The 14,784-nt window shown below is 40.1% G+C and overlaps 1 protein-coding gene across 4 annotated transcripts in view; it reads right to left on the bottom strand.

The window, feature by feature from the left end:
* Positions 1-13,350, bottom strand: part of IGSF11 (immunoglobulin superfamily member 11) — a gene marked incomplete at both ends in the record, with an annotated part of 143,457 nt that extends 130,107 nt beyond the window's left edge. For all 4 annotated transcript variants that reach the window (XM_079704222.1, XM_079704224.1, XM_079704223.1 and 1 more), the window contains one exon: positions 13,299-13,350. In XM_079704222.1, the coding sequence (XP_079560348.1) occupies positions 13,299-13,350 (52 nt within the window). The remainder of the gene's footprint in view (positions 1-13,298) is intronic.
* Between the last annotated feature and the right edge of the window lie 1,434 nt (positions 13,351-14,784).

The raw sequence follows: 14,784 nt of genomic DNA, 5'->3' as shown, positions 1-14,784 counted from the left end.
CCTGCTGATGCAGGGGACATGGGTTCGTGTCCTGGTCCGGGAAGATCCCACATGCTGCGGAGCGGCTAGGTCCGTGAGCCATGGCCACTGAGCCTGTGCATCCGGAGCCTGTGCTCCACAACGGGAGAAGCCACAACAGTGAGAGGCCCGCGTACCGCCAAAAAAAAAAAAAAAAAAAAAAAGTGGTTACCTTTGGGGAGCAGGGAATGGTAGGATGATTGAGACAGTCTTTGGGGGCTATTGGGTGTGGGCAATGCATGCCACTGGATCTAGATGATGGTTACCTAAGTATATGACTTACAATAATTCACTAAGTAGTACTCAATATTTCTACACTATTTTTGTGTATATTACACTGTCCTGGTCACTATTCTCTTTTCTAATAAGTTTAACAACTTTGAAATATAATCCAAAAAATAACTCTGTATGTCATCGTTCTTCAGTGGACTGAACAACGTATAAATTCTAGAAAGGCAGCAGGAACATGTCAGAAGAAAGTGGGAAGCTACTGTAAACTTAGTTCCATAAAGGAAAAGGCTGAGTAACCGCTAAAGATTTTCGGAGGTTGCGGTTGTTATTGCTGTTGATGGAAGGGAGAAATATAATGAAAACAGCGTTTGACAGAAAAGCAACCTGGCAGAGAAGAAAGGACGGATCAAAGAGAGGAAAGGTGAAATAAAGACCCGCTAGAAAACTGTCAGAATACTGTAAACTTAAAATGATAAGGATCTAAATTAAGGAAGGTGGTGAGGAAAGGAAGGAGAGCAAGAAATTAAGAACGCTGAGAAGAAAGAGTTTAGATTCAGTGGTGTCAGATGTGAAAAAAATGAATTATTTTTGCCGAGGCACAGGCCATGGGATCAGGCACTTGTACAGCATGACTGTCACAGTCTCCAAAGTCTGGACAACATCAGAAGCTTGGGCCACACATAAAATCAGTCTGCCTGAGATTTAATTATAAATATATGCGTGTGTATGTGTATGTGTGTGTATATATATATATATATACACACACACATCACCCACGTATATATGCAAACTGCCGCATATAAAATTAGATAACTATGTGTGTGTTTACATATTAGCAAGCATATATGAAGTAGAAGGGCAAGTAAAGGTTTTGTGAAGTTTAATCTGAATGTGGAAAAGCTGAAGAAGTGCACTCACTGTACCTGGGATAACTACGCCACAAGGAGTTAGGGAAAGGGCTCCATTACCCTCTTTCTCAAGTCAGAGAGAAAGCTGGCAGGCCGACTTCCACTATGTCAAGAGAATCTGAGATGAGAATTCAAGAGGAAGTGCTCAAGATTGCAAATTATTTTCGTGTTCATGGTCATCATCATCAGTTTATAGAATATTCGTTAGACGTTGACGGAATAAGCAGATTTGATTTATTTCAATGCAGGCAGATGGCTTGGTGGTGGAAATTGTGAAGAGATTTACTGAGCGGCTTCATCAGATCAAGGACATTATGGAATTAAAGGGCTCTAAGAGACCTTACTGGTCCAGCTCCCAGTGGCTCACAACATTGCACTTTCTTATTAATGAGAAAGACAACTCAACCCCCTGAATTCGAAGTAACCAGGGAGGGAGGAGGGAAGAGCACAATTCATTTGTCCAAAGAAGTGCAAATGTTAACATGGAAACTGGAGATATCAAAGGGCAACTGAAACATGTCTTGCTCTGAGGACAGTGAAATCACGAATTAGGAAGAATTAAAAGTCACATTTTCAGAAAATATTTTCATGAAAATGAATCATATTTAAGTTTCTATAACTATTTTGGAGTACAAACCTCAAGAACCTTCTCTACTAGTGTGTTTTAGTTTCAGGAAAAATTTAATGATCTGAAGACAAACCATACTTACCAAGAAAACACAGTAGGCAGTGAGTTTATGAATCTCAGAATTAATTTGAAAGTTCTGCTAATGTGACTAACTGTCCATTTGGGAGACCACCTAGCTTTGTATAAAAACATTCTCTTTCATGAAAATGCACAAAGAACAGCTGGGAAACACTATCAATGACACACGTCAGAATTAAGATGTGTCCAACCACATCTCTCCAAAGCTTTTATCACTACCTCCCTGACTAAAACTCATTGTTTTTTAAAAGCTCACAGGCTTTTCACCTTTAATCAACAGTAGCACTACTAAAATCTCTATATTCATCATGTAACCCAGTATAGATAAATTTTCACACCTATGCCTGGCTTAGACCAAGAAAAGTCATTAGGAGATAAAGGCAGAGAAAGGTCCTAAAAATCAATTTAAAGGACGAGGATACAGTGATTGTGGTAAAAAGTTTTTCTGTCACATTTAAAGCCTGTTCAAAACTGACCCTCTCCTGACACATACAATACCTATCTGTGCTATAAAGGATTTAAGAAAATAAAGATGTATGTACATAGCCTGAGTCAAAGTGAACAGAAATTAATTTTAAAATATAATTCTTTATATTTGAAACCACTTTTTATAAAGTTTCTACAACAGATGAAGATGGTTTTAATTCCCAGAACAGGTATCACCATAAGGTCTCATTATATTGATGGGGGAGAGGGAGAGGAAAGTCATATAACTATTTTAGGGAAAGTTTTATAAATATGTTAACACCATATATTATCTCCAGCTTATTTTATTGCCAATATTCTCAATACTTGGAAGCCAAGTTAAAGAATCATGAGATCACAGAGCTGGAAAAGAAGAGGAGATTACCCTACCTAATCCCTCATTTTGCACATGAAAGCAGGCCTGTAGAGCTGTATCATGTGTCCCAGGTCACACCTCCATTGAAAACCCTGGATAGAACTCTTGCCTCCTGACTCAAGTTGGGGTTTAGCAATCCCTATAACAGTAACTATTACTAACCAAGCATTTTCTATATGCCAGGCACTATGCTAGACAGTTGAGAGATGTGTCATTTCATTTAATTTAGTGCTTCTCAACGCACTGATACAAGATAATCAGACTCAAGCTCAGGACATCATAACACTCCCAAAGTCATAGAACAAATAAATAAGTCAGGAATTCAAACCCAACCTGTCTGACTATACAACCCCATGAACTTTTACACAATGCTCGTCTCCCCCCAAATGCTAAATGTATACATCCAAAAAATTCCATTTTGGGCAACCTAGACTACAAAAATACCTATACAAATTTATAGGTTATATGTACAAAGACGTTTACTACATCATTAATATCAAGAAATCAGAAACAACATAAATATCCAATAATGGGGAAACAGCTAAATAAATTACAGTATATACATGCTGTGAAATACTAAATGGTCACTAAAAAGAACGAGGTAGATCCATGTAACAGGTATGGTAAGATACCCATATTAAATTGTTATGTTTTAAATATAAGTTGCAGAACAGTATTTATGGCATTATTTTTTTTAAAAACTTACATGTGCATGCAGGCTTTGTTTGTGATTAAAGAAAGGTCCAGAACAATGCACAGTAAAAGCAGAGAATTCGGTGGGTGGAGGTGGGTTTGAGTCAATTCTTAAACACTTCTGCATTGTCTGAATTTTTAGGATATGTTACTTTTATAATTTAAAAATTATCATACCAAAATAAAGAATTTTAAATGAGTTTATTATTTATTTTTTTAAATGCATGCATACTCCATTTAATGCCATCCCCCATAACATAGAATAATTGTGTGGCTATTTGTCTCTAAAACACTTTTCAAAAAAAAAGAAACTAACATCCCTTTACAGTACACCAGCATTTCAAGTCTAGTCCACAGACCCACAGGGTTCTCCCAGATCCCGTCAGAAAGTCCATGAGGTAAAAGCTTTTTTCTTAATAATGGTAAAGTGTTATCTGCCTCTTTGCCTGAGTTAACATTTGCACAGATGGTGCAGAAGCAGTGGTGGGTAAAACTGCTGGTGCCTTGGCACAAGTCAAGCCACTGTCACGAAACCGTGGGAGAAGTTACTGTAGTCATCACCGTCATGCACTCACAGTTAAAAAAGGAAAACCAGTTTTTTAAAAATGTCTTTGTGAAGCAACAACAGCAGTTTCATTACATCTTGACCTTTTCTAATATTCTGTGTGACCGAATGGGCAGAATGAAACATGAACCCCATATGTGGCTACCAGAGCCAAATGGTGTCCCAAGGAGAAGCGCTGGGGCAGCTGCTGGAGCTCAAGGCTAACTCAACTATTCGCTTTTTCCATGGATCAGGACTTGTACTTGAAAGAACAACTGACAGACTAATCATTCAGACTTAGGTACCTGGATGACATTTTCTCAAAATTGAACAAAGTAAGACTCTCACTTCAAGGGAAATAACTGATAACTGTTTGTTGCCAAAGATAAAATTTGAGTAAATATTAAATTTTGGAAAGCTTGAATCGGCCATTGTGAGCTTAATGGCTTCCCAATACTTAAAGGCTGTTCTGGTGAGATCAATGGAGATATTAACATGTGCTTATTTTTTTACATTTTATAAAATGTAATACATGTCAACATCTGTAAGGTCTGCATAAGTGAACCAATATTTTCCAAATATTATTATTCAACTGAATAATCATTCAACTGAATAATCAATGAATAATGTTACCAAAAAATCACGCATGAGTAAAAGATCCATTTAAAGTACGATATTTAATATCTATTAAAGTGGACTTTAATATAGTGGAGTAAGAAATGTTTATTGATATGGTTTCTGATTCTTCATTGCAACTAGTCTTTAAGATACTACCACTTAGGGCTTCCCTGGTGGTGCAGTGGTTGAGAGTCCGCCTGCCGATGCAGGGGACAGGGGTTCGTGCCCCATTCTGGGAATATCCCATATGCCGCGGAGTGGCTGGGCCCATGAGCCATGGCCACTGAGCCTGCGCGTCCGGAGCCTGTGCTCCGCAACGGGAGAGGCCACAACAGTGAGAGGCCTGCATACCGCAAAAAAAAAAAAAGAATAACCAAAATTATCTAAAAGTGCTATCAAAATACTCCTTCCTTTTCCAAATACATAGTTGTGTGAGGCCAAATATTCTTCATATAGTTCAACCAAACCAAGACAACACATCATAATAAACTGAATACAGAAGCAGACAGGAGAATCCAGCTGTCTTTTTTTTTTTTTTTTTTTCTGCAGTACGCGGGCCTCTCACTGCCGTGGCCTCTCCCGTTGCGGAGCACTGGCTCCGGACGCGCAGGCTCAGCGGCCATGGCTCACGGGCCCAGCCGCTCCGCGGCATGTGGGATCCTCCCGGACCGGGGCACGAACCCGTGTCCCCTGCATCGGCAGGCGGACTCTCAACCACTGCGCAACCAGGAAGGCCCTCCAGCTGTCTTTTAATGAGCCAGACATTTAAGACTTTTCCAAAAATGTAAAACAATGCCACTCTTCTTGCTCATATTTTTTGGTTTTGGAAAAATTCTTACTTGTCATAGAAATATACTATGTCAACATATAATGGATATATTATTGTTTTTAAATTGATTAATACATATTTTTTAATTTTCTCATTTTTAGTTTGTAATATGGTAAATATTGATAGACATACCCACATAAACAAAAGCTCTCTGGTCCTCTATAATCATTAAGGTCCCAATAATCTTTAATGCCAAAAAGTTTGAGAATCTTTACAGTGTACTGTTAACACATTTTTCATGTGTTCTTCATACTGCCTTAAGTCTTGGCCAACAAGTGCAAGTATAGCAATCTGTACTTATATGTGGGCAATACGCATAAGTGAAATGTACTACAAACTTTCTCAACCAATGAAAGCATAAAATGTTAGCCTGATTTGAATATGTTCTGCAACAAGCAATGTTCACTACACTTCAGCCACTCTTTTTGCCACGTATTTTGTGTTCTGGCAAATGAACTTGACCAACGGGAGCTGTTAAAAGTTGTATAACTGATAATGATGGGCATGGTCCAAAGAAGCAAAGATTAGTATAATGATAATTTAAATTGATGATACTTAAATGATGATGCAAGAGACCCCGAATAGCCAAAGCAATCTTGAGAAAGAAAAATGGAGCTGCAGGAATCTGGCTCCCAGACTTCAGACTATACTACAAAGCTACAGTAATCAAGAAAGTATGGTACTGGCACAAAAACAGAAATATAGATCAATGGAACAGGATAGAAAGCCCAGAGGAAAACCCACGCACATATGGTCACCGTATTTTTGATAAAGGAAGCAAGAATATACAATGGAGAAAAGACAGCCTCTTCAATAAGTGGTGCTGGGAAAACTGGACAGCTACATGTAAAAGAATGACATTAGAACACTCCCTAACACCATATACAAAAATAAACTCAAAACGGATTAAAGACCTAAATGTAAGGCCAGACACTATCAAACTCTTAGAGGAAAACATAGGCAGAACACTCTATGACATAAATCACAGCAAGATCCTTTTTGACCCATCTCTTAAAGAAATGGAAATAAAAATAAAAATAAACAAATGGGACCTAATGAAACTTAAAAGCTTTTGCACAGCAAAGGAAAACATAAACAAGACAAAAAGACAACTCTCAGAATGGGAGAAAATATTTGCAAATGAAGCAACTGACAAAGGATTAATCTCCAAAATTTACAAGCAGCTCATGCAGCTCAATATCAAGAAAATAAACAACCCAATCCAAAAATGGGTAGAAGACCTAAATAGACATTTCTCCAAAGAAGATATATGATTGCCAACAAACACATGAAAGGATGCTCAACATCACTAATCATTAGAGAAATGCAAATCAAAACTACAATGAGGTATCACCTCACACCAGTCAGAATGGCAATCATCCAAAAATCTACAAACAATAAATGCTGGAGAGGGTGTGGAGAAAAGGGAACACTCTTGTACTGTTGGTGGGAATGTAAATTGATACAGCCACTATGGAGAACAGTATGGAGGTTCCTTAAAAAACTAAAAATAGAACTACCATACAACCCAGCAATCCCACTACTGGGCATATACCCTGAGAAAACCATAATTCAAAAAGAGTCATGTACCACAATGTTCATTGCAGCACTATTTACAATAGCCAGGACATGGAAGCAACCTAAGTGTCCACCAACAGATGAATGGATAAAGAACACGTGGCACATATATACAATGGAATATTACTCAGCCATAAAAAGAAACGAAATTGAGTTATTTTTAGTGAGGTGAGTGGACCTAGAGTCTGTCATACAGAGTGAAGTAAGTCAGAAAGAGAAAAACAAATACCGTATGCTAACACACATATATGGAATCTAAAAAAAAAAAAAAGGTTCTGAAGAACCTAGGGGCAGGACAGGAATAAAGACACAAGATGTAGAGAATGGACTTGAGGACACGGTGAGGGGGAAGGGTAAGCTGGGAGGAAGTGAGAGAGTAGCACTGACATATATACACTATCAAATGTAAAACAGATAGCTAGTGGGAAGCAGCTGCATAGCACAGGGAGATCAGCTCAGTGCTTTGTGACCACCTAGAGGGGTGGGATAGGGAGGATGGGAGGGGGATGCAAGAGGGAAAAGATATGGGGATGTATGTGTATGTATAGCTGATTCACTTTGTTATAAAGCAGAAACTAACACACCATTGTAAAGCAATTATACCCCAATAAAGATGTTAAAAAAATAGAAATAAATGATGATGATACTTAAGGCATCTGCAAGCACACTGTTGAGGATGCAGTTATGATTAGTAGAAGACTTTTGACATTTTGAGAGCTATAAACATCACTGCAGACTGAGAGGATGGTCCATAAAGGAATGAATAACAGCTGGAAGAAACTATGGCTGGAAATACATAGCCTTCAAAGGACGGAAAGGGAATGGGCGGGGAAGACAACTAGCAATCTCCACCAGGAGGAGGTTATAACGCCTCCCACATGAGGCTGACTGAGTTAATGCTCCTATTTCTAAAAAAGCTTCTCTAGTACTTTATACACATGATGTGGGGAGGGGGAGAGAGGGCTTAGACCACATGAGGAGTGATTTTAATTAATTATCTCCATTCTTGGGAGACTAGTTCTAACACACAGGCCCTCAGGACTAAGAATACCAGTGACGTAAATGGGAAACTTCGAGGTTCTAAATGGATTCCCCAAAGTCCAACATCATTCTTCACTACATGGAGCAAAACCTTCAGAAATTCCTTAAGAAAAAAATATCTCAAGATGGACAACTTCAAAGTTTTAGGATTAAAGATAAGCTAAGAATCAATTTCAAAAGATATGTCAATACAGCATTTCTAAACTTCTAAAATCAGAATTTGAAAAGACTATGAAAATAGAACTCTATCACCTCTATTCCACAAAACATACAGCAAGGTTTAAAGATTAGTTGAAGCTGACAGTCAAACCAAATCCTTAAGGAAAATTTTAATGAAATTCTTTTTCTTTAAAAGGAAAAAAAGCATTCTTTTCAGGTACTCCAAGCACACGGGAGTACCACCTGCTTTTGTAACCACTCACTCATTCAGTCACAATTATCTACTGAGCACTTATTCTGTGCCAGGCATGGTAGTGTCTTTTATGTATGCACACATACATACATACATATATACACACCCATAATTATATCATAAAATTAACCTCATGGAACAAGGGAAAACTGTTAGCATAGAACTATGTCCACACTCTCATACACCCCCACCAATTCTAGCTTCTAAGGGGATTTCTGGTTCTGTCTGGTTGGCTGCAGGGTTTGTGTGTTTTTTTTAATGTCAATCCTGGAATAGGTAGAGCTGAATAACGGGAAGGAGCTATGACTGGGTAGGTTTATTTACCTAGGAAGAATCTGATGCTACTAAAAGAACATAACATTCTCCAAAACGGAAGGGGAGGATGAGGAGAGAAAAGAATCAACATTAATGAGAAAACAGGAGTGAGAGAACAGATTTTACACGAGCTACTGCTGCGAACAGGGAGACTTTGGGCGAAGGTGGATAAAGTTCAAACTCTAAACTTGAACATTTCTTAAGCTTCCACTGGTGTGATCTTCAACAGACTTTGATGGAATTTTAAATTTCTTTCCATTTTTAAAAAAAAAATTGGATTAATGAGTCTTTTAAGAATGGCCCAGAAGTGGGTCCATTACATTAGAGTTACATTCACAATGTCAAATTGTGTTATTACATAGTTGTGACCCTCCATGAAAAAAAAATTGAATTTCCAATCCCACAAACCTATTATACTTTAACCACCTATCCCAACCCTAAATCCTGATCCACTATCGTTATTAGCCATTAATGTTAACCTAATTCTCTGAAGATTCTTCCAAAAAACGTTCTGTGGTACAAGAATTTCCTGAACTCAGCACTTCTAGGATCTCAACTTCTTTACCCACAATGCTTTTCTAAATAAAAGTGTGCAGTTTGTTACCTCTCCCAAGATGAAAATGATAAATGAAGAGAAACCAGTAAGTAGACAACTTCTAAGAATTTTGTATTGAATAGGCTCCTTGTTCACATTGGCAAATTGCATTCGTTTAATACTGTTCTATAAAAATAAAAAATTAATGATATTTATGAAAATGTGACCTTCCTATAACACATGACTGAGGCAGAACCACACCATATAGCACCTCTGTAGTACCCAATAATGGTAATGATGAACGGGTATCAGATCAGTGACTGAGCCTATCATTTGTAAAATTAGGAAACACTGACTGACTTCACATTTCTGAAATTTTAAAACCATCACAGAGGCAAACTACTACTACAGTCTCTTTCTTACATGGTAGGAAACCAGGTACAGAGGAAATCAATTACCCAAACTTTAACAGGAAGAAATCCTTCCAGTTTAGTAAGATCAGCTTAATAAGTAAACTAATTAACTTTCCATTTTTAAGACCAAAATCAGCTCAAATCAGATGGCATTTTGAATCTCACCCAAGAACTGACGTCTCTTAAACTAGCTTCTCTCAAAGTACAATCAAGGGAGGATTTCAGAGCCTCCAGATGGTCTAAGGCTGCCCTCAAAACACAGGGGTTAGATGTGTAAGCACCAGGGAGTCCTCATCAAACAAAGGAGGAGGAAATTGAGGGGACAGTGTTCACTTGAGGTCATCAGACTACTAGAAAGTCAGCAATCCTACCTCAAACTGCCTAACATGTAAACTGGTACCACTGGTGTAGATAACAATAGATTCAGAATCCCTATTCTAAATAGTCCAGTTCTAGATGAGAAATTAGGGGAATGCCACAATTTCCCCAACTTTCAATTCCACACCAGTGGTCTGTATAACTCAGAGCAACTAAAGAATCTCGTGTACCAGCACATCACCTTGTTTGACACTAAATCACATGGCTTAAGTATAAAGATTCAAATGAGAATTTTCAATATAAATGCTTCCACTATTGCAATGTAAAAACACATTTGAAAATGTGCCACATACTGTTACTGTGGGGAAAAGTCTTTACCCACTGCATCATTACCTTGGGTCTGACAACAGTTCTAAGCATAACATTTTTAAAGCGCTTGGTGATTTAATATTTAAATTGCTTCCTGAGTAGTCCATGTTGAACACTGAACTTAATTTCTCTAAAATTTTCATCCAGTGGCTGTCACCTTTCATGTAAGTCAAACTACAAATTTTTATAAAAAGTGAATCCTTCCAAAGCAGTTCCATAATTAAAGTTAGATATAAGAAATGGGAGTTTACAATAAATTTTTCATAATGCTAACAATCAGAGCTCATAATTCTTTTCCTTTTATGTCATCTTTTATATATTTTTCTCAGATTCTGGAAGGTTACTTGCTATTTCAAGGAATCACAAGTAATACAAGAAATGCTTTAGATATATCGGATCCACTGGTAGAACTATACAGAAGTCAACTTTTCAAATCAAATTCCCTTTGAAGTTACTCCACAGAGATTTAAACAGAAATAAAAACAGAAATTTCTTGACAACCATTTTCTCTCAAAAATGTAAAAGCCTATTTCTACCTTTGGTGCATTCTCCCATTGTACTGGCCACTGCTTTAATGGTTATTTATCTAGCATCCACTTCCCTTTTCTCCCTTCATAATGGAACCAACTTTGTTCCACCCGATATCCACTCTTCCCCTCATTCTACATTGCAAGTCCTAGGAATGGGCCTTAGTTCATTCACTCCAACTTTGCCATTGACTGGTTCAAGAACTTAACACAGTCAGGACATGGTATCCTCCTGGAGACTGTTATGCTGGGCACTCAACAGCTGTTCATCCTCATCTCCTCCCCATCTTATAGAAACAGTATCAGTGGCCTACCCATGGCCCACTGAATAAAGCCCAAACTCAGTATTCAACGTTCTCTACCATCCTTTTACTACCTTTTTAGCCCTTTCTGCCTCACATATACATCTCCTGCTCCAGCAGCTACAAGCCTGGCCTTTCCAGAATATGCCCCTGCACTTTCCACTTCATATCCTACAGCCAGGCTGTTCCTTTGGCTAGGAAAGCCAAACACTCTCATCTCAGCCAATTCAAATTCTACTCATTCAAAGTCCAGATCAAAAGGAAACTTTCCCATGAAGTCTCCCTTGATATCACCAACAAAAAATGGCACTCATCATATACTCCTTGTATCATAAATCACTTGTGCACACTTACAGCTTGTTTTAAAACTGCGAACTCCTTACAGGCTGTGGACAAACTCTTGTGCATCTTTGTCTTCCACCACCATCCTGCCCCACCAGACACCCAAGTGCCCAGAGTGGGAGCTCAGTAAACACTTGCTGAACAAATGAACATTTTTGAGGGTGAAAAGTGCCTCTACAGAATAGATTACCACGAAGGCTGAAATGTCCTTGGAAGTCTTTAAAAACATCCTAGTATGGTTTAGGAATAGTTCTGCTGAAGGAAAAGAAACACATCAGATGACCTTGTAAGGCTGATTCTGCAAATTTCATCAACTCTTTACAAGTATTGCCTAACAATTCAAAAACAAACCATACACAAATGCTATTTACAAGGAGAGGATGGCATTTATTGTAATATACAAAGGTTAACAACCCAATTTTTTACCAAATATTTCAGTTGTTCTTATAGTAATATTTATAATAATTTCAGTTATGTCCGAGGGATTATTTAAAAGCCCATTTACTCTATCTTATTTCATACCTAAAGGAAGTAGGACAGAGAAAAATGTTGGCCCTCTCAAAGTAATAACCAGACAAAATTAATTTAGAAGCACAAGTTTACATAATGCACATACTGATGTCACTTTATTATCTACACATCATCACTAAATATATACCTAATGAAGTCCAGAGAAGTTATCTGTAATTTTGATTTTTTCCTTCTATTACTCCTATGGACCCATTAAACTGAATTTGTAGAATTTAAGTCAGCTAAAATTAGGTTACTTCAAGATCTACGGGTACACTATCAGTTCAACTAAAATTATGGGAAACATGCTGATAACTCCAGAAAGAAACTGTATTAACCACAATACTCCATAAATCAGTTAACCTGTTTTTTAAATAAAAGCCTTCAGAATAAATCTCAGTAAATCTCAACAATCAGTTAAATGGAACAGGAAACTTGATTCCACGGGACAGGACACACAAAAACAAAAAGCAGTGTATAAAATGAAAATCAGGATCTAAATATGACGACTATTCATAGGAAATAAAATATAAGAAAGATTAAGTAGAAATTAGAAAATTAAACTTAAATAGATTTTTAAGACAGTTAATAAGAAAATTAAACATATGTTTATTTCATTTGTTCTTATGTTGCTATGTTCTATGTATTTTTGTAAGTCGATTTAAATCCCTTGGGGAAGAAGCTAGACTATAAAAAAGATAATAATAAATTCTTGTTTTCTAATCTAGTGTAGCACACTGTAGTTATTTTTTAAAATAAAGACCACATTTTCCGTCATAACCTACATATGCTCGTTAAAGATTGGGGAAAGCTACAATTTAAAGTTTTCCAAATTATTTTAAAAGCATCTCCAGTTTTCCTGCAGCCGCCTGACAATGGAAACGATTCTAAATCCCGTTTCTCCCTGGACCCAGTAAGTAAGGGAGTTCGTTGTCTAAAAAGGGCAAAGAGCGGGGTCGGAGTCAGAGCCCGGTTCGGGACCGGCGGTAACCGGGTGGCGGGCGTAGTTACCTCTGGATCGGAACACCTGAGCAGTGTCGGGGGCGCGGACCGGGGCAGGGGGCGCCTGCCGGGCAGCAGCCGCCGCGTGGGCGCGGGAACCTCGGCCGACAGCAACGAATATGGCCCCCGAGAAAGTTGGGCTCCGAAGACCGGCCCTGGCGAGAAGGCTGTCTGCGTCGCGGAAAGCCTCCCCCGGCCCACCGGCCCCGCCAGGCCCCACCGGGAGGGGAGGGGAGGGCTACTCACCGTGCAGAGAGAGGAGAAGCAAAGGCGCCAGAGGGGAGCCCCGACAAGTCATTCCGGGGCCGCGGGGAGCGCGCCCGCCGCCCGCCCGGCTCCTCGTCGCGGCAGCGGAGGAGCGGGCCGGGCTCTCTGAGCTCTCGGGGCAGCCCGGACCTCCCAGACCCGCCGCCCGGCCGCAGTCCGCCCGGCGGGGCTGGGACGGTGGGACCCGCAAACGAGGCAAGTGCGGCACCCGCGCCCTCCGGCTCCGCGGAGGCTGAGCTGCGACCAGGCGCGTCCCGGGCTCGCCGGCCTTGCCCCGCGGCTCCACGGCCACCTCGCGATGCCCCAAGACCCGCCGGCCCCTCGCGCCGCCCGGGGAGACGCTCCCCGTAACTCTCGCCCGGCTACTTGGGCGGCAGCCCGGCTGCGGCTCGGCTCCGCGCCGCCCACTCGCCCCGCTTGGTCTCCCCGGCAACCGCGGCTCCAGCGCGACGCCTGGCGGCCCACCAGCTGAGCGAGCGCGGCGCGCAGCTGGCGCGGCCCTGGCCACCTGTGCGCGAGGCCGCCCGCTCCCCGCACACCTCCACGAGCGCTGGGGACCGAAGGCGGGCATCCTCCTCGTCCGCAGCCAGGGTCCCTCCCCTGCCCTGAACCACTCCCCAGACCGGCGGTGACAGTCCTGAGCGCCAGAGAGCTCCACAAGGCAGTTCACCACAGCCTGAGTCCGAACAGGCAAGATGCTTTTCTATCGCAGTTTTCAGATGATTTCTATTTGGCCGTTTCACTTTCTCTCAATCCTTTCTTCTGTACCCTAAGTAACCCAAAAGAACCTGACTCTAGCAAAATTGAGAATCGATGAGGTTTGTCCTATACCTTTTATTTTTCCGACTACCGTTTTTTCCTTGAAAAGAGCGTAGGGGCTGTAGGGGAGTTAGCATGCCCCTAACTCCCAATTCCTATCAAAGACCACCCTCTCTTGCCCCTTTAGTAAAACTTATATCAACTTACAATATTTAAATTTTTTTCTTTTAAACCTTATCGCTTTCTTAAACTAATTTCAAGTATTTGTTAACTAGTAATGCTTTTATTTTAATGTTAACTAGAGATGTTTTTATTGTGGTGATTGATTACTTTGGTTGGGTTTCTATTTTTTGTTTCTTGCTTGTTTTGGTTGGATGGGAAGAGAGACCTTCATGGCATCTGAAATTATTTTACTTAAATACCTACCTACATCTTTCCTTATAAAACCTAATCTTCATTCCTTTTCCAGTGAGGTTCCTGCTCCCTTTCTTAAAGCCCATAGTCCCATTCTACTTCAGCCTCCCACCCAGTCCTTCTAGATTTGAGGACATATCTCCCCCGGTAATGTCAGACCAATCTGGTCAATTTCTACAGCAGCATAGATTAGAATTCTTGGAGCCATTCAGAAATTCTGAGCCCCCATCTGGCAGATACAATCCTCCCAGGGCAACTCAGAAATGCAAATGGCACACACGGGAGAAAGACA

The sequence above is a fragment of the Hyperoodon ampullatus genome, assembly GCF_949752795.1.
Source record: "Hyperoodon ampullatus genome assembly, chromosome: 5".
NCBI lineage: Eukaryota > Metazoa > Chordata > Mammalia > Artiodactyla > Ziphiidae > Hyperoodon > Hyperoodon ampullatus.
The sequence above is the reverse complement of the archived record's forward strand: the minus strand, read 5'-3'. Positions and strand labels throughout refer to the sequence as shown.